This window comes from Piliocolobus tephrosceles, chromosome 1 (genome assembly GCF_002776525.5).
Source record: "Piliocolobus tephrosceles isolate RC106 chromosome 1, ASM277652v3, whole genome shotgun sequence".
NCBI lineage: Eukaryota > Metazoa > Chordata > Mammalia > Primates > Cercopithecidae > Piliocolobus > Piliocolobus tephrosceles.
This window is the reverse complement of record NC_045434.1, coordinates 111,794,101-111,813,902: the sequence shown is the minus strand read 5'-3', so window position 1 is coordinate 111,813,902 and position 19,802 is coordinate 111,794,101. Positions and strand designations below refer to the sequence as shown.

Below are 19,802 nucleotides of genomic sequence, written 5' to 3'. Positions count from 1 at the left end.
TTTTTCTCTCCCCAAATAGGATGCTTTTCATCTAAAATGGTTCAACTACTGTTCTGATTGAATAAACAAAGTCACCTATTATAGCTCTTTCTAGCACCAAGACTCTAAAATATAGTCGATCCTCTATCAAAAAAATTTTAATTATCCATCCAAAAATTATAAAGAAGCCAAGACATTCATTCATTTATTCGATTATTATTTACTGCCTGCCTACTACATGTTAGGCATTTGGCTAGATTCTGGGGAACCCAGTTAGTCAAGAACCTTGCCTTCATGGAATTTGCACTGTAGTTCTAAGATAGCAATTCCTTGTTGGCCTAAAGGTATTTGTTGCCTCTCTGGGACAACATCAATGTACTGAAGGGCAGAGACTTCTTGCTCCATGCCCAGGAGACGTAGTCAAAGTTCATACCTCATGGGGAAGAGAGGTTAGGCTAATCCATTTCAGAGCTTGAACGTGGGTTCACTCCCACTTGGGCCAAGAACAGCAGTCAAATAAAGAACCTTGAGAAAGTACCATGACTCCTGGGAGATACCCTGACCCTAGGGTAGTTTCTATATCATCTGCTGGGAGGTCATTATTTCTTTAGGTCCCTAGGGGAAAATGAGACAGACATAAATGATTGAGAAGACACAATCATTCAGCAATCTCTAGGAATTAGTTGGTCTTGAATCTTACTGTTAAGGAATGGAACCTACTTTTTAACCAAGTCATACCTTTAAGAAGACAACTCTAAAACTTCACCAATGTCACAGTATAGGTTGTGGTTCCAGAACACAAGTTACCATCATTATCACCAGTGTGAACACTACAAAGCATTTTGGTAGGTCTGACCTGACAGCCTCCTTCTTACGTAAAAATAATCTGCTTAGGCCTCAAAATGCTGTATAAATAATATTTGCTGGGAAAGTACAATGAAGATTTTTATTTCAGGAATATAAAAAACCATTTTGTGCTCAAACTTAATAGAAAGACTTTTTAAACTCCATACTACCTTCCCACAAATAAATATCCATATAAATGAACACAAACACACAGCACTATAGACTCTTTCTTCATCTTCCTTTATTGTTCTGCCCCTCAGTCAGGTCAAACCAACCTCCTTGGAACCAGGTCCCTTTTCATACTTCTTTCAGTTGCTAATTAGATGTTAAGGCCAGGCACTGTGGCTCACACCTGTAATCCCAGCACTTTGGGAAGCCGAGGTAGGCAGATAGCTTGAGCCCAGGCGCTCAATACCAGCCTGGGCAACATGGTGAAACCCTGTCTATCCAAAATACAAAAATTACCCAGGCATGGAGGTACATGCCTGTAATCCCAGCTACTTGGGAGGCTGAGGTGGGAGGATGGCTTGAACCTGGGAGGGAGAGGTTGCAATGAGCCGCGTTTGCGCCACTGCTCTCCAGCCTGAGTGACAGAGCCACACCCTGTCTCAAAAAAAAAAAAAAAAAAGTAGACATTAAAAAGTGTGCTGGGGGCTGGGCACAGTGGCTCCCGCCTGTAATCCCAACACTTTTGGAGGCTGAGGCAGGCAGATCACTCGAGCCCAGGAGCTCGGTACAAGCCTAGGCAACATGGGGAAACCCCATCTCTACAAAAAATACAAAAAATTAGCCGGGCGTGGTGGCGTGTGCCTGCAGTCCTGGCTACTTGGGAGGCTGAAGTGGGAGGACGGCTTGAGCCTGGGAGGCGGAGGTTACAGTGAGCCAAGATGACGCCACTGCACTCCAGCCTGGGAGACAGAGTGAGACCCTGTCTCAAAACAACAACAACAACAACATGTGATAAGTGTGACAGTCTGGTGAAAACTTAAGATGGCTAGAAGATCTTTTTTATCAACTGTTACACGCCATCATGTCTAGAAAAGGGAGAATCTACATTCTCAATATGTTACTTAGTCAAATGCTCCAACACGTGTTATCGATCTCACCTTCGATATAGCTTGGACTGTCCGAAAGTCATAATTACCAGTGGTACATGGAAGGTAGTCAAGACTAGAATGACCTGGAGAGAGAAAAAAGCATTCCATAAATCAAAAAGATACTCCAATCACATACTGATATGTGTTCAAGATTAAGCCAACACCTAAAAGACTTTTGATAACCCTACTTTGTAGTACTCCCCAAAGTCTAGAAGGATCTAGGTACTAGGGCTGAGAATGATGAGAAAGTCCTCAGCTCATTTTGTTGGGATGATCCCCATCACCTCCACTGAAGCAGTGAGGCTGACTACTCAAATACACATTAAAATAAAAGAAGGCTTTAACTATATTGTATCCATACTATTGTAAGATACTCTCAGGCAAGAACCTTCTCCCTTTTCTCCTTACAGAGGTTAGAATAGTGTGGGTGTTCTCATAGAGGTCACTGTGTCATGTCTGTCTGTCTTTTTCTTCTCCTTGTTGTTGGTTCTTCATGAAATTCATTTTTTCAGTACTTTATCTACCAAAAACTATGCATGAGGAAATGATTCTGGATGGATTACTACAAGAGTCTAGGGAGTCTCAGAAAGCCATATGAGAAATCTTGAAGACGGCTGGGCATGGTGGCCCATGCCTGTAATTACAGCACTTTGGGAGGCTGAGGTGGGCAGATCACTTAAGGTCAGGAGTTCGAGACCAGCCGGGCTAACATGGTGAAACCCTGTCTCTACTTAAAACACAAAAATTAGCTGGGCATGGTGGCACATGCCTGTAGTCCCAGCTTCTTGGGAGGTTGAGGCATAAGAATTGCCTGAACCTGGGAGGCGGACGTTGCTGTGAGCCAAGATTGCACCACTGCATTCCAGCCTGGGTGACAGAGCGAGACTCTGTCTCAAAAAAAAAAAAAAGAAAAAAAGAAATCTTGGAGATACCAACTATCTAAGATAAAAGGGTAAATCATGGAAATTAGGGTACAACTCAAATTCTAGAAAAAACTGAGCTATGCTTAAAGAAATTCTACTAGAAGTTTAAAAATTAATCAAAATAAGAAATTTACAATTTGCTTTTCAGCACCAATATTTTATTTCTTTAGGCTTCTAATATAACTATCATGTGCCTCAATGCTATGACACATGCATTATGGAATACCAGGAGGCAGGATGTGTTGCCTCCACTCTTGTTCAAGCAGGATAATAAGACAGCCAGGCAACAAGTCCTGATTTAAGACCAGAGGCCAATGTATCCTCAGCATGCCCTCGTAGTGGAAGCCCAGCTGTATATCAGGAGGGATAAGGAGCTGACTGATCCTCCTTCCAGTCCCCCAATCCTGACAGTACCTCCTTTGTGGTAGGGGCAAGGACAACAGATGAACAATCATGAGCCCATGGGCACCACAGTCCCTCAACACACCTGTGGGAAAGGACACAGGAACAACACAGTTTGGAGGAAAAGTGCCAGGATGTTTTTAATGGACATTTTCTGTTTCTATATAGGGGTTTTCCCAAGTATTGTGAGCTTCCCTTCTCAATGCAGAGCACTCTCTTTCCTCTTCCTTCTTGCTCATCTTGATGCTAAGCAGCCACCAAGGACTGAAAAGGTATCCATCTTCCTACTGTGGAAGAAGGTGATCAGAAGACGTTCCCGGCCAGGCGCAGTGGTTCATACCTGTAATCCCAGCACTTTGGGAGGCTGAGGCGTGTGGATCACCTGATGTCAGGAGTTCGAGACCAGCCTGGCCAACATGGTGAAACCCCATCTCCACTAAAAATACAAAAAATTAGCTGTGCATGGTGGTGGGTGCCTGTAATCCCAGCTCCTTGGGAAGCTGAGGTAGGACAATCGCTTGAACCTGGGAGGCGGAGGTTGCAGTGAGCCGAGATCGCGCCATTGCACTCCAGCCTGGGCAACAAGAGTGAAACTCCGTCCCCACCACACCCTAAAAAAAGATGTTCCCAGTTCTAAAGCAAAACCAACACAACTACAACTTCCTGAAAGTCTGTCTTGTGGCATTTCCTGTGATTAAGGCTAAAGACAGTTTCAGGAAGAAATGATATTAGGTGCTTAACTGCCCCCCAAATCTGTTGTCATCTTCTTGCTGGGTTGAAATAACAGACTCAAAATATGACTTACCCCAGTGCTATCTCCAACCCAGGACAAGGATACTGAGCCTCGGAGATCATCAAACACATGCTATAAGGGGAAAAAAAATTAATTTAGAAATGACAGTACTCTCCTTCAATCTTTGGCTTCTTTAAATATCTGAACTTTATTACTGTTCAGAGTAATTAAGTTCATAATTATAAAGGGGATATGGATTCCCAGTACAAAATTTGGGAGAGATGAGATTTAACTACTTAATATGAATCACAAATAACCTGGAAATTTAAATTCTCTTTTACACAAAGTAAGCCAAGCAGATGAGTTTTCTTTACTGCACCAGATGGGGAGATGGGATAATCTAACTGCTTTCTCCAACAGAACTAAATATAAAGGTATAGCAAAGTATTTTTAGGATGCTTTAAAACAAGAGATCATAGCCCACACTGGCAGGCGTAATTGTAACCAAATCAGCATAATTTAAATTTTTCTGGGGATCTTTTACAGTATAGCTGAGAAGTTCATAACTGGATTCCTTTTACTTCTAGGCTAGCTCACTCAAAATAACAAGGGGCAGAAGCAAGAAGCAAATGCCTTTGTTTCACCTTTTTATTTAATAACCATAGTAATAATGATAATAATAAAACAACCTCACTAGAGTTGCAGTGAGAGTAAGGAGGTAAAAAAGGGAAAACTGGTATATTATATTCAAAATATAGTAAGCATGTTAAAATATAGTTATAATCATCATTGTAGGTGGTTTTGGGTTTTGTTTTTTAAATACTTCCTTTCTCTACTTATACAATAATATATATTCATTAAAGGAGATGCAGAAAATTATAACAAGGTATAATAAAAATAAGTCATTCACAATCCTACCACATAGAGATACTCAAGGTTAATATTATATGTATTAATACAATCTTCTGTTCTCTATCATTTTTGTAACTGATAAAAAAAAAAAAACCAAAGAGGCAATAACTGCACTTGGCAAAAATTTCAAACCATATAGAAATTACATACTATATAGAATCTATATAGCAAAAAGTGAAGATCCTTCTCTTTTCCAGGCCACATGCTCACCACCCAAGCCCCATTTCTTGGACAGTTTAATAGTTCAGTATATATTTCTAATAATTGTTGATGATTACGCTTTTTTCTTAAGACTTATAATCTTACTAAGATTTTAAAATCTTAAACATGCCTTGCCCTCCCAGATACGAGAAGCTCCTTAGAAGCCGGGGAATGTAACTTTATACTTCTTGGTACTCCCTGTGCCTACCACAGGAATAGTTTGCACACTCAGTAAGCATTTGTTGAAAATGATTACACATCCTTCCCAAACCACAAACTCAACCTCAAAATAGAACAAGTCTAAAAATGGTTGGGATGTCAGCTACTCGGTCACTCAAGCCACCAATCCCAACATAGAAATCTAAAGAAACAGAACTCAAAACATGAACTGTTTTGTTTATCTTGGAATTTTCTCTTGTAGTCTTGAACGGGCTTCTGAATTCACCTATGTGATTTCCCCTCTGGACCATAAGTATCTTTGATGTCAAAAGAATCTCACACCATTTCTGTAAGTTAGTACCATCAGTGCCTCACGCAGGTCTTGCTCCGTAAATAATGGTTAACTCTCAAATGCTCGGCAGAGCTTCTCACAGCCTCTGCAGGACAGAAGGGTTATTCAGACATGCAGGTTTGCCAGGCATCTGAGAAAAAGTAGGGCTGCTAGAGCTTCTGAAACCAGAAGCTTAAAAGTGACATAGCAGCGTGTCTTATACGGTATTTCACACATAGTAAAACCACGCATTCTCTTGAGTGAGCATAGTGTCTGAACCGACATCAATGAGGTCCTTCAGGAAAAACAGGAACATCCAGAGCTACCACAAGCACCAGGCAGATCACAAGGGCTAAGATCACAGTCATCTAAACATAGGTTATCTTTCCAAGGAAGGTCCTTGTCATAACTGACTAAGAGAAAAGAAAAAGTCCATCAATTATGGCACTGGAATTCGTGGTTGTCTTCACCAGGCTGTAAGATAGCAGTCGTGAGTCAATCAGGACTGCAACTTTTACTTTTCAGGCAATGCTTTACATAGCTGACCCAATCAATGCAGACTGGCATTACCCACATTTTCCTATTGCTCAACTATAGAACGAGGATTATCACGTGTCACTGGCAACTCTCAGCTTCACTGAAACAACTGAAATGGTAATGGACCTCATTCATCATCCAAAGAGTTCCTTTGGAAATGTAGGCCAGATTTACTAGCAAAACTGTGGTTTTCTGCTACCTTTAAGCTTCTCTCCCATCCGCTCCAAATAACCAGTGAAGATTTGCTTTTGAAAATGGGCAAACTCACTGAAAAACTCATCTACCTATAGCAAATGCAACTAATTTTTTAATATTTCAGTCTCTAACATTCTTATACTGGTGAAAGTTCAAAAAGAAAAATGAAATGAGATGTTACAGCAGGCCCAAAGGTTAAGCAGAAAGAAAAGGTCTTATGGAAAGGAGATAAATCCAGGAGAACTAGGGACCCAAGAGTACAGATTCAATCCTGGCCTTTCTATGGGAGAAAAAATATGGATGTCCAGGAAAGGGCGGACAACCTGGTCATGGTTAGGAGACAGAATTCACAAGTCAGCACAAAGCCATCAATCCTAATTCAGAATCATTTCTAATATTTAAGACAACATACATGTCATTCTACACTGCAGTGGCATCTTAGATCTTTCAAAATATGTATTACAGCACTTTTAATTGTAGTCACAAGAACCTTGCCTGTCCTCCCCACTAGACCTGACGTCCATCTGGTAAAGGAATCAAGCCTGTACATTTCAGCAGCTAACACACAGCACAGTGCACAGTGGGCACACACAATAAATATTGAATTCTTGAAGAACTACTTATGAAGTTCTGAAAAAGAGGATGATGAAGTAAAAAGATAAGGCCAGGCCCACTTAACTTCCCCATGACAGACATGGGTATGAAATGTAAAAGTTCATTTCAGAGTGGACTTCTGCTTCTGGTCAAGATAGAGTGACAGGGATCACATTTACCTTTCTACCGGAAACAGCTAATAAAAATAAAAAATAAAAAATAAAAAACACAGAATAGGCTGGGCGCCGTGGCTCATGCCTGTAATCCCAGCACTTTGGGAGGCTGACACAGGTGGATCACGAGGTCAGGGGTTCGAGTGAAACCCTGTCTCTACTAAAGATACAAAAAATTAGCCAGGCACGGTAGTGCGCCTGTAATCCCAGCCACTTGGGAGGCTGAGGCAGAGAATTGCTTGAACCCAAGAGGCGGAGGCTGCAGTGAGCCAAGATCGCGCCATTGCACTCCAGTCTGTGCGACAGGGTAAGACTCCATCTCAAACAAACAAACACACAGAATATATGAAATGACTGTTTCCAAGATATTGAACACCAGGCACAAAGGACGACGATTCCTGAAAGAAAAGGAACTGAACGAGGAGTACCCTACAGCTTACTGGCTTACTGCCTGGAGAGAATTTCAGGCACAGTACAGGGGAGGGGCAGAGTTCTCCCTAAACTGAAGAGAGGAAGCTGATAGTCTGGGGAGGCCAAAGAGGTTCACAGGGCAGAAGATTAGAGTAGAAAGACTTACAAAGAAAAAAATTTCTGGAGATCTGAGTAGTGGGCCTCCCCTGTCACCCCACCAAGTCTTCCACTGAACACCAAACAGCACACGCATGTGAGGAAACTACCTGAGGCCAGGGAAATAATTACCTGAAAGGATGGCGGAGAACAATATTCAGACCTCATACAGGAACAGGAATAATCCTTGTTCTCAGCAACCATAATAGGAAACCTTGTATTTCAAGGAAATTGGGTAGAGTACTCAGAAACATTTACCTCTGTGGTAAGAAGAAGTAACGCCAGACTTAACGCTGTGCTGGTCCCGCCTAAAAAAAGCTTAAAAGCAAGACCCAAAAGGATCAAACTGTTTCCAAGTAATCAGTGTTCCAGAACAAAGTTCAAGAATATTTATAAGAATATAAAAATATCTAGCATCCAACAAGCAAAAACTCACAATATCCAACTGAAAAATCATCAGGTGGGTAGGTGCAGCAGCTCATATCTATAATCCTAGCCCTTTGGGAAGCCGAGGTGGGAGGATCACTTGAGGCCAGGAGTTCGAAGCCAGCTTGGGCAATGTAGCAAGACCTCCATTTCCACAAAAACAATAAAAAAAAAATCAGCTAGGCATGGTTACACATGCTTGTTAGCCCTCACTACTTGGGAGGCTGAGGCAGAAGGATCTCTTGAGCCCAGGAGTTTGAGGCTACAGTGAGCTATGATTATACCACTGCACTCCAGCCTGAGCAACAGAGCAAAACCCTGTCTCTTAAAATAAAATTTTTTTTTTTTGAGGCGGAGTCTTGCTCTGTCGCCCAGGCTGGAGTGCAGTGGCGCAATCTCAGCTCACTGCAAGCTCTGCCTCCCGGGTTTACGCCATTCTCCTGCCTCAGCCACCCGAGTAGCTGGGACTACAGGCGCCCGCCACCTCGCCCGGCTAGTTTTTTGTATTTTTAGTAGAGACAGGGTTTCACCGTGTTAGCCAGGATAGTCTCGATCTTCTGACCTCGTGATCCGCCCGTCTCGGCCTCCCAAAGTGCTGGGATTACAGGCTTGAGCCACCGCGCCCGGCCTAAAATAAATTTTTAAAAATAACCAGGCGCCAGGCGCGGTGGCTCACGCCTGTAATCCTAGCACTTTGGGAGGCCGAGACGGGCAGATCACGAGGTCAGGAGATCAAGACCATCCTGGCTAACACGGTGAAACCCCATCTCTACTAAAATACAAAAAAAATTAGCCGGGTATGGTGGCGGGCGCCTGTAGTCCCAGCTACTTGGGAGGCTGAGGCTGGAGAATGGCGTGAACCTGGGAGGCGGAGCTTGCAGCGAGCCGCGATCACACCACTGCACTCCAGACTGGGTGACAGAGCGAGACTCCGTCCCAAAAAAAAAAAAGCAAAAAAACAACAACAAAAAAAAACCCAGGCACGCAAAGAAGAAATCAGGACCCATAATGAAGAGAAAAATCAAACTGACTCAGAAATAACAAAGATAATTAGTAGATAAGGACACTGAAACAGTTGTAACTGTACTCCACAAGAAATTAGAGAATGAATTGAGAATGTTAAAGAAAAAAAATTTTTGAAAGACTTAAATCAGGCTAGGCGTGGTGGCTCATGCCTATAATCTCAGCATTTTGGCAGGCCAAAGTGGGCGGATCACTTGAGGTCAGAAGTTCAACCAGCCTGGCCAACATGGTGAGATCCCGTCTCTACTAAAAATACTAAAATTACTAAAATACTAAAAATTAGCCGGGTGTGGTGGTGGGCACCTGTAATACCAGCTACTCAGGAGGCTGAGGGAAGAGAATCACTTGAACCCAGAAGGCAGAGGTTGCAGTGAGCAGAGACTGCACCACTGCACTCCAGCTTGGGTAACAAGAGTGAAACACTGTTTCAAAAAAAAAGAAAAAGACTTAAATTAGACTTGTAGAAATGAGAATTACAATGTCTGAGATGAAAAGTATGCTGGATAGGGCACTGTAGCTCATACCTGTAATCCCAGCACTTTGGGAGGCTGAGGTGGGCAGATCACCTGAGTTCAGAAGTTCGAGACCAGCCTTGCCAACATAGTGAAAACTTGTCTCTACTAAAAATACAAAAACTAGCCAGGTGTGGTGACATACACCTGTAGTCCCAGCTACTCACAAGGCTGAGGCAGGAGAATTGCTTGAACCTGGGAGGTGGAGGCTGTATTGTGAGCCGAGATTGCACCACTGAACTCCACCTGAACAACAGAGTGAGACTCCGTCTCAAAAACAAACAAACAAACAAACAAACAAAACAAACACTGGATAGGCTGAACAGGAGATTAGACACTGTAGAAGAGATGAGTGTGAACCTGAAGCCATACCAACAGAAACTATCCAAAGTGAAACACAGAGATAAGAAAAGACAAAAAATGAACAGAGCCATCAATTTAGAAGATGTTCTAGTTTCTACAAATGTTCTTGAAGTTGTTCTACAGCTCAGCGATGGTTCTGTCATTCTTTTTGAAGTAGAACAACTTCAGGCAGCTGATTGTATATGCAATCAGGGCATCTAGAGGAGGCTGGGCTGGAGACAGAAAAAAAAGTTAAGATATAATAGCCAAAATTTCCCCAAATGTGATGAAAAGGATAAACCCAGAGATCCAAGAAGCTCAGAAACCCTAAGCTCAAGAAACATGGTGAAAAATACACCAAAGCACGTCATATCATAGTCAAATAATCTAAAATCAGCAATAGAGAAAAATCTTAAAAGCATCCACAAAAAAGATGACATTACATACAGAGAAACAAAGAATGATAGCAGACTTTCCTACAATACAAGCCAGACAGTGGAGTAACATATTTAAAGTACTGGGTAAAAAACAGTCAAGCTGTAATTCTATAGCAAGTGAAACTATTTTTCAAAAATGCAGGTTTCACAATGAGATACCATCTCATACTAGAAAGTGACTACTACTATTAAAACATCAAAAAAAAAAAAAAAAAAAACAGGTACTGGTGAGGCTGTGGAGAAAAGGGAATGATTATACGCTGTTGGAGGGAATGTTCAGCCACTGTGAAAAGTGATTTGGAGATTTCTCAGAGAACTTAAAAGAGAACTATGATCTGACCCAGCAATCCCGTTACTGGGTATATATCCAAATGAAAACAAATCATTCTACCAAAAAGACACATGCACTATGTTAATTATAGCTCTACTGACAATAGCAAAGACATGGAATCAACCTAGGTGCCCATCAGCAGTGGACTGGATGAAGAAAATATGGTCTATATACACCATGTAATACTATGGAGCCATAAAACGAATGACATCCTGTCCCTTGCAGCAACATGGATGCAGATGGAGGCCATTAACACAGAAACAGAAAACCAAATTCCACATGCTCTCGCTTATAATGGGAGGTAAACACTGGGTACTCATGGACTATAAAGATGGCAACAGGCCGGGCACGGTGGCTCAAGCCTGTAATCCCAGCACTTTGGGAGGCCGAGACAGGTGGATCACGAGGTCAGGAGATCGAGACCATCCTGGCTAACACTGTGAAACCCCGTCTCTATTAAAAAATACAAAAACTAGCCGGGCGAGGTGGCGGGCGCCTGTAGTCCTAGCTACTTGGGAGGCTGAGGCAGGAAAATGGCGTAAACCTGGGAGGCGGAGCTTGCAGTGAGCTGAGATGCGGCCACTGCACTCCAGCCTGGGCGATAGAGCAAGACTCCGTCTCAAAAAAAAAAAAAAAAAGATGGCAACAATAGAAACGGGATTATTAGAGGAGGGACAGAGGTGAGTACTGAAAAACTAACCGTTGGGTGCTATGTTCACTACCTGAGTGATGGGAGCATTTGTATTCCAGCATCACACGATATACCCAGGTAACAAACCTGCACATGTACCCCTAAATCTAAAAGTTGAAAAAAACGCATGTTTCAAAAAGGAAAAGTTCCGTGTTTCTGCACTTGTCCATTGCTCCTCAGCATTCTACGGTGGGTGTTTCTTTTTGACAGCCACAGGGGACAGACTACACCAGTGCAAAAGATCTGAAAGACAGCCAAAGTCCCATTTTTCACTGCAAAACGAACCATTCTGGTTTGTAATTATCACAGCTCAAAGTGATCTCCTCTTCCTAAGCATTACCCTCACAGCATTTACGGACACTCCTTGTACTATAACTACTTATATTTATACATAAATGTAAACTATACGTACACGTAAACTACACATTTAGAACTATTTACATATTTGTCTTCCTCTCAAATTATGCTATAACTTCTTAATGGCAGACACTATAATTTGGTATTACCCATCAGACCTAGCACAAGGTCTTATACATATTAGATGCTCCACAAACATTTCCATAAAAGTCTATTCACAAACTCCTGCTACTAACATTCTTTCTTTTTCTTAGTATTTTTTTTTTAACTCACGATAGCTGTTTGTCCTGAACTAACATTATTGATATGTGTGTAATCTTCCTTCTAACACGGTTACTGCTGTCTCAGTAAATAATGGTTGAATAGTTATTCCTATGCTCTTCTAGCCAGCCAAGACACTGTTATACACTGGTATGTGTTCTTAGCTGTTCACACATGATGGTGACCTTACTCCTCTCCTTCCCATTGTAGTTACCATTAGCTTCATGTAGCTAAACACTGGTGAAGATGCCCTGAACACATCTAAGTGTTTAGAGGCATTGAGCAGGGGTAGTCTACATAGAAGAGAAATTCAAATTTCAAGTGAAAAAATAAAGGTACGAATACTGAGATTTAAGTAGAGTTTACAGAGTTGGGAGGCAGATATAAGCAAGAGCAAGGCAATGAGAGAAGGCAGCGGTGCAGGTAGAACATACAGGAAGATAACATGCAAGTATCTTGAAAATTTTCAAAGAACACAAATAAAATCTATTAATATCACCCTCTAGTAATATGCTGACTATACAGTAAATGCTATTAAGACTTGTTATAATAAAAAAAGAATTTCAGGCTGAGTATGGTGGTTCATGCCTGTAATCCCAGCACACTGGGAGGCTGAGGTGGGAGGGTCACTTGAGTCCACAAGTTCAAGACCAGCCTGGGCAATATAGTGACCCCCATCTCTACAAAAAATTTAAAAATCAGCCAAGCATGGTGGTGCACACCTGTAGTTCTAGCTACTCAGGAAGCTGAAGTAGGAGGATCACTTGAGCCCAGGAATTCGAAGTTGCAGTAAGCTATGATCATGCCACTGCACTCTAGTCTAGACAACAGAGAGAGACCCTGTCTATATTTAAATAATAACAATAAGAAGAATCTCAAGGTCAGAATAAAGTTAAGGCTGAAATAGAAGGAAAATAAAAATGGTGAAAAGGAAGTATCTTTAAGAAGACATTTTAGAAATAGTACTCCTGCTTGAAAGACCAAAGAAAGCTGAGAGACGCCACTGGATCACTTAGACAAGAATGGTATCTGACGATACATACAGCTGAAAATAATGAGTCAATAAGTTCTGGCTCAATTGCTCTAATCAAGGCAAAGTAAGAAGAATAAAAGAAATATGAGCAGAGGATAAAGCTTTGTTGCTAGAAAGAACTGAAAGGCAGAATAATTCCTACAGGAAGGGAAAACCCAAAACCTCTGACACAATATTACCAAAGAATGTTCTATAATATTAAAATAATGAATCATACAAAAACATCTCGTACTATGTTGCAGAGTCCATCCAACAGAAGGTAGAGTGAATGTTTTATATATATATAGCACTTTATATACATATAGCATATATATTTTGTCATGTTATTATACTATATTAATATAAATTAATATTTATATATAGCATATAAAACACTTTATATATATATATATAAAGATATTATGTGTTAGTTGTATAAATGATAATTCAAATGGAGAGTGTGGGGAGAATTGAAGCATGTTTTGTTTCTGGTAAACAACAGCTGTAGGCCAGACATGATGGCTCACACCTGTAATCTCAGCACCTTGGGAGGACGAGGCGGGTGGATCACCTGAGGTCAGGAGTTCAAGACTAGCCTGACCAATACAGTGAAACTCCATCTCTACTAAAAATACAAAAATTAGCCGGGCGTGGTGGCACGCACCTGTAGGCCCAGCTACTCAGGAGGCTGAGGCAGAAGAATCACTTGAACCCAGGAGGCAGAGGTTGCAGTAAGCCGAGGTTGTGCCACTGCACTCCAGCCTGGGCGACAAAGTGAAACTCCGTCTCAAAAAAAAAAAAAAAGCTGTGTTGCTTTAATGTAGCATGCCTAAGAGGCAGATTATTTAGCACAAGGGTGTCCAATCTTTTGGCTTCCCCGGGCCACACTGGCAGACGAATCGTCTTGGGCCACACATAAAATACACTAACACTAACAATAGCTAATGAGCTTAAAAAGAAATCATACAAAAAAATCTCATAACGTTTTAAGCAAGTTTATGGATTTGTATTGGGTCACATTCAAAGCCACCCTGGGCCACATGTGGCCCGTGGGCTGTGGGTTGGACAAGCTTCATTTGGCACAAAGAGAACATGATCTGGTAACTACATATTGCTAAGGAGTCAGCTAAATGTATGATCTAGAAACACGTCAAAATTAAGGAAAACTATGTAAATATGTTGTTTCTCTGCTCAACAGTCCAAAAGCCAGTACCCTGAGGAGCCCAGAGCAAATACTGTAATTCAGATGACCTAATCCTACCCCAGGATAGGAAGCACAGAAGCCAAGAAGTTTAAGAGTAGTTGGGTAAAATGTCAGCTTGATTCTACCAGGAGCAGATGAGCACGAAATTATTACCACTTTTGGAAAAATTTATTAATCCCATGACAGAGTTACTGGAGCAGGAATAGACAAATCAATAGAGCAAAACAGATCCAGGAATGGATGAGGTTTCTTTTAGCACATGATAAAGCTAGCACTTCAAGTTAGTGGTATAAGAACACTGGAAAAACTGGCTATTTGGAAAAATAAAAAATAAAAAGCTGAATTCATAACTCCCTTCTTAAAATGCCTAAATAAATTCCATATAGGGAGAAGATTTAAATGTAAAAAAAGTAAATTATAAAAATACTAGAAATGACCAGGCACAGTGGCTCACACCTGTAATCCTAGCACTTTGGGAGGCCAAGGTGGGTGGATTGCTTGAGCTCAGGAGTTTGAGAGCAGTCTGGGCAACACAGTGAGACCCTGTCTCTACCAAAAAAGAAAACAAACAAACAAAAAACAATAGCCAGGTGTGGTGGCATAGCATGCGTTTGTGGTCCCAGCTACTAAGGAGGTTGAGGTGGGAGGATTGCTTGAGCCTGGGAGTTCGAGGCTGTAGTGATCTGTGATGGCACCACTATACTCCAGCCTGGGTGACGGAGTGAGACTCTGGGTCAAAAAACGATACCAGAAGTGTAAGTGAATATTTTTATAACCTTGGAATGGGAAGACCTTTACAAAAATGCTACAAAAATCAGAACCAATATTTAAGGATTTACTTTGACTACGTAAAAAGTTTAAATTGCAAAACACCAAAGAGAAAGCTGAAAAAAAACTGGGAAAAATTATTTGTAACATGACAAAGTATTAATGTAGAAAGGGTTTCAATTAATATAAAAGGGTTTCAATTAATATAAAATTATTTGTAACATGATAAAATATTAATATAGAAAGGTTTTCAAATCAATAAGAAACAGGCCAAAACCTCAAACAGGTTTTTGGAAAATAGGCAAAGAACATGAGCACCCAATTCATAGAAGGACAAAGAAATGGCCAATATACATATGAAAAGCTATTCAGTCTCTTAAAAAAAAAAACCAGGCCGGTGCAGTGGCTCACACCTGTAATCCCAGCGCTTTGGGAGGCCAAGGCGGGAGGATCACTTAAGCCCAGGAATTTGAGACCAGCCTGGGCAACATGGCAAAACCCTGTCTCCACAAAAAATTTTTAAAAAATTAGCCGGGTATGGTGGTGTGCACCTGTAGTCGCAGCTACTCAGGAGGCTGAGATGGGAGGGTGGCTTGAGCCCAGGAGGTAGAGGCTGCAATGAGCCAAGAAAGAAAAAGAAAAATAATATGACATTTTTGCCTTTCAGACTGGCAAAGATTAAAAGACTTGACAAAATGTATCCAGTGACAGCATAGAGACCACAGTACCTTCTTCTATGGTGGGTGGGAGTACATAAATTGCTGTAATTTTTCCGGAGAGCTATTTGGTGATGCAAATAAAAACTGAAAACATCCATATCACGTGACCGAGCAAATCCTATTCTTAGGAATTTGTCATAAGGGGATAATCACACACCTTTATAAAAGATGCCATATATTGGGGTGATTACTGCAGCTAACAACTATTGAACATTCCCCACATGTCATCTTCTGTGTTAGGTATCTTATACACATTATTATTTAATCCACATAACCCCATGAGATATTACTATACCTGTATATTATAAATGAAGAACTGGAGATTTGTTAAGTAAATTGTGTTATACCATATAACAATTTATCAGGTGCTATTAAAAATGTTTCAAGAACAAGGAAAAAAAGAAACATTTAAAAAAATTTTTAAAAACAAAAACAAAAATGTTTCAGGTATTTACTGACACTGAAAGATATTCATAGCATATTAGTAAAAAGTAGGCTACAAAACAGCATGTGACAACATATGTGCATATTTATGGTTAAAATGATATCTGGGACCAGGCACAGTGGCTCACACCTATAATCCTAGCACTTTGGGAGGCTGAGGCAGGACAATTGCTTAAGCTCAGGAGTTTAAGAACAGCCTGGGCAACATAGTGAGACTTTGCCTCCACAAAACCAACAACAACAATAAAAACTACCCAGGCCTGGTGGCAAGCACCTGTAGTCCCAGATACACTGTTTGAGCCCAGGAGGTCAAGGCTACAGTTAGCCTTGATTGTGCCACTGCACTCTACTCTGGATGACAAAGCAACACAGTCTCTAAAAAAAAAAAAGATATCTGGAAGGATACCCTTTAAAATATCAATAGCAACCGTCGTATTATAGAATTAACACGGGTGCACTCTTCCTTATAGTTTTTCTAGAGTGCATGAATTACTCTCATTCTACCTCCAATTGGCAGAAATCATTTTAAAAATAAAACTATGTAAGTAAGCTATTTTTGGTTAAAAAAAAAAAGAAAAAGTATAAAGGAAAGGGTGATATAAAAAGTACACATAGACCATGTTAATTAATTAATTTATTTTTTGGGGGCAAAGTCTCACTCTGTTACCCAGGCTGGAGTGCAGTGGTGTGATCTCAGCTCCTCCATCTTCCAGGTTCAAGCAAGTCTCATGCCTCAGCCTTCCCAGTAGCTAAGATTACAGGTGCATGCCACCACGCCTGGCTAATGTTTGTATTTTTAGTAAAGACGGGGTTTTTACCATGTTGGCCAGGATGGTTTTGAACTCCTGACCTCAAGTGATCTGCCCACCTCAGCCTCCCAACGTGCTGGGATTATAGGCATGAACCACTGAGCCTGGACGTATGTTAGTTTATTCTTATTTATATTACACTAGCTAACAGATATACCAGAAGGTTATAGGATAGGTCAAGAGCCCCTGCTACACTGAGGCACAGGAACATAGGTGGTCCTGATGTAAGGTAGACCTCCTAATATCATTAATCACTGATACACTAAGCTGCCTTTTCAGAGTCACATTCAGAGCCTTTTGTCCATTACCTATTGAATAGTGATTTCTGGTGTCCCAGATGGTACCAACAGCCATCTACTGCCCTCAGTAGGGGAGCTCCGAAGCAGAAGTAACTGGCTGGCATTTATAGCTGCCATCTGACTGTCAAACAGATTTTCAGGAATTCATTATGTTAGAAAGCAGGGGACAGCTTGTACTACCTTCTCTAAAAGGCATCCACCTTGAGAGCTGATGATATAAGACTCATCCAAGCATTTATTGCCTACCATCTTAAAGCAGGAGACCCCCACACTTCAGAGTTCATGAATTAGCACAATGTCCATTTTTGGGATCATCTGAATACCCCCTAGGTTCTGTTCACAAGATTCTTCATGGAAACAATCATCTTCACATCTAATTAAACTAGAAGCCAAATTAAATTACTGTTACCATAAGCTTGGAAAATTTAAAGTTGGGCCCAAGGGTCACTATAGCTTGGAAAAAAATCTAGTCATGAGAAACTTCTATCTTTAGTTACACACATAATCAAAAATAAAACACTGAAAAAACTAACACTGGCACTACTGCGTGTGGGTCAGTTTTCCCAAGGCAAGGCCCAGCTTAAAAGCCACTTGCTGATGGCCTGACCATGTACCCATCAGGAGCAGCCTTTTAGACAAGCAAAGAAGGAGGTGAATTCAATGATGGCATTCTTCACATACATGCCCTCTTTCAACAAATACGTCTGCATGCCTACCATGTGCTGTGATGGTACATGCTCTGAGCTACTGAAGATTATACCCTATCAACAGGCATCTTACGTACAGAAATCTAAAAAGAAAGGCTAAACACACTAGACTTTTAATCTACAGAAGTCAGTCTGTCACACTGAAAATAAAACTACGAAAGAACGTTAAGCCTCGCCCAGTAACTAACTGGTTGGGATGGTAGGCACAAATCATTTTCTCTGTTGGGAATCCATTTCCTCAGGAGTAAAACTGAGGATTACGAAGGCAAGGCATTGGTGATCCCACAAAGACTGGGGATCTAGGATTAGTCTTCCAAAGCACAGTGAGGCCTAGAACACAACCTGAGTGATGCTTTTGCAGGCAGGAAGAAAATCCTAACAGAATATAGCTCTGTTAAATTAGGCACTGCTAGAATCACAAAACATGAGCCAGAAATAAGATCATAAATGTCCCAGTTCTCATGGAGTCTATTCTTGGAAATGAAAAAATTAACTACAAAATAATGTACAAGTTTTCAAATCTATTTAATTATTCAGAGTTTTCTGAGGGAGCATGATACAGAGGAGAGTACCAGGCTAATAATCAGTCAACCCGATTTTTATTTCCAGCTCTGCAAAAAGCTGCGTGAAACTGGGCAGCACAACCTGACATCATTACCAAAGTGAGGGGGTTAGAACGACAATCTTTCTAGTCTTTCTAAGCTTTAAAATTCTATGACTCATCAACAATTCAGCCACTCAGTTTGCTTTTCAACTGCTATGTATCTGGGTTTTTGTTGTTTTGGAGATCGGCTCCCTGCTCCACAATAGGCCAGTGTTCAAAGGACAGGGGCAACAGCAACCTCCATGATTTAGATGCCTCAGCAACCTGGATATGCACTGAAAAGAAGCAAGGAGACCCCTGATGCCACTATTATGCATTAAAAATCTGTGCATTTGACTTCTAAGAGAAATCTGCAGACCATCACTCTAATTCAATTTATTAAACTGGTTAGAATTGTCTAATGTTAGAAATCTGCTTTCTTAGCATACAGAGGAAGCAAATCAAATTTCAGAGTGATATATGTAGAGACAGACAGGGACAACAGCAAGAGGAAGAGGATATTACAAGAGGAATTACAAAGGGAACATCATTTCTGCAGGAAAAAAGCAAACAGGCAGACAATGGCATTAAGTTTATAATCTAGGACATTTGAAATGGGAGAAGATAGCCCATATATCTCAATAGTCCCTGTAGGTATTAAATATTATACCACATTAAAATACTGTGAGTCATGTCTTAGTCCATTTTCAGTTGCTGTAAGAGAATATCCAAGACTGGGCAATTTATAAACAAATGATGTTTATTTAGCTCACAGTTCTGGAGGCTGTGAAGTCCAAAAGCATGGCATAGGCATCTGTAGAGGATCATCCCATGGCAGAAACTGGAAGCAAGCACAGGAGACACAGAAAAGAAATAGGAACAGGCCAGGCATGGTGGCTCACACTTGTAATGGCAGCACTTTGGGAGGCCAAGGCAGGTGGATCACTTGAGGTCAGGAGTTTGAAACCAGCCTGGCCAACATGGTGAAAACCCATCTCTACTAAAAATACAAAAATTAGCCAGGCATGGTGGCACAAACCTGTAATTCCAGCTACTTGGGAGGCAGAGGCATGAGAATCCCTTGAACCTGGGAGGTGGAGGTTGCAGTGAGCTGAGATCACAACTCTGCACTCTAGCCTGGACAAAAGAGTGAGACTCTGTCTCAAAAAAAAAAAAAAAAAAAAATAGAAAAGAAAAGAAAAAAAAAAAAAAAAAAGAAATAGGACCA

At 41.0% G+C, this 19,802-nt stretch overlaps 1 protein-coding gene across 6 annotated transcripts in view; it reads right to left on the bottom strand.

Moving 5' to 3' along the window:
* Positions 1–19,802, bottom strand: part of SORT1 (sortilin 1) — a 91,076-nt gene that overhangs the window by 58,135 nt on the left and 13,139 nt on the right. For all 6 annotated transcript variants that reach the window (XM_023232546.2, XM_023232547.2, XM_023232549.2 and 3 more), the window contains 2 exons: positions 4,053–4,112; positions 1,932–2,005 (listed from right to left, as the gene is read on the bottom strand). In XM_023232546.2, the coding sequence (XP_023088314.1) occupies positions 1,932–2,005; positions 4,053–4,112 (134 nt within the window). The remainder of the gene's footprint in view (positions 1–1,931; positions 2,006–4,052; positions 4,113–19,802) is intronic.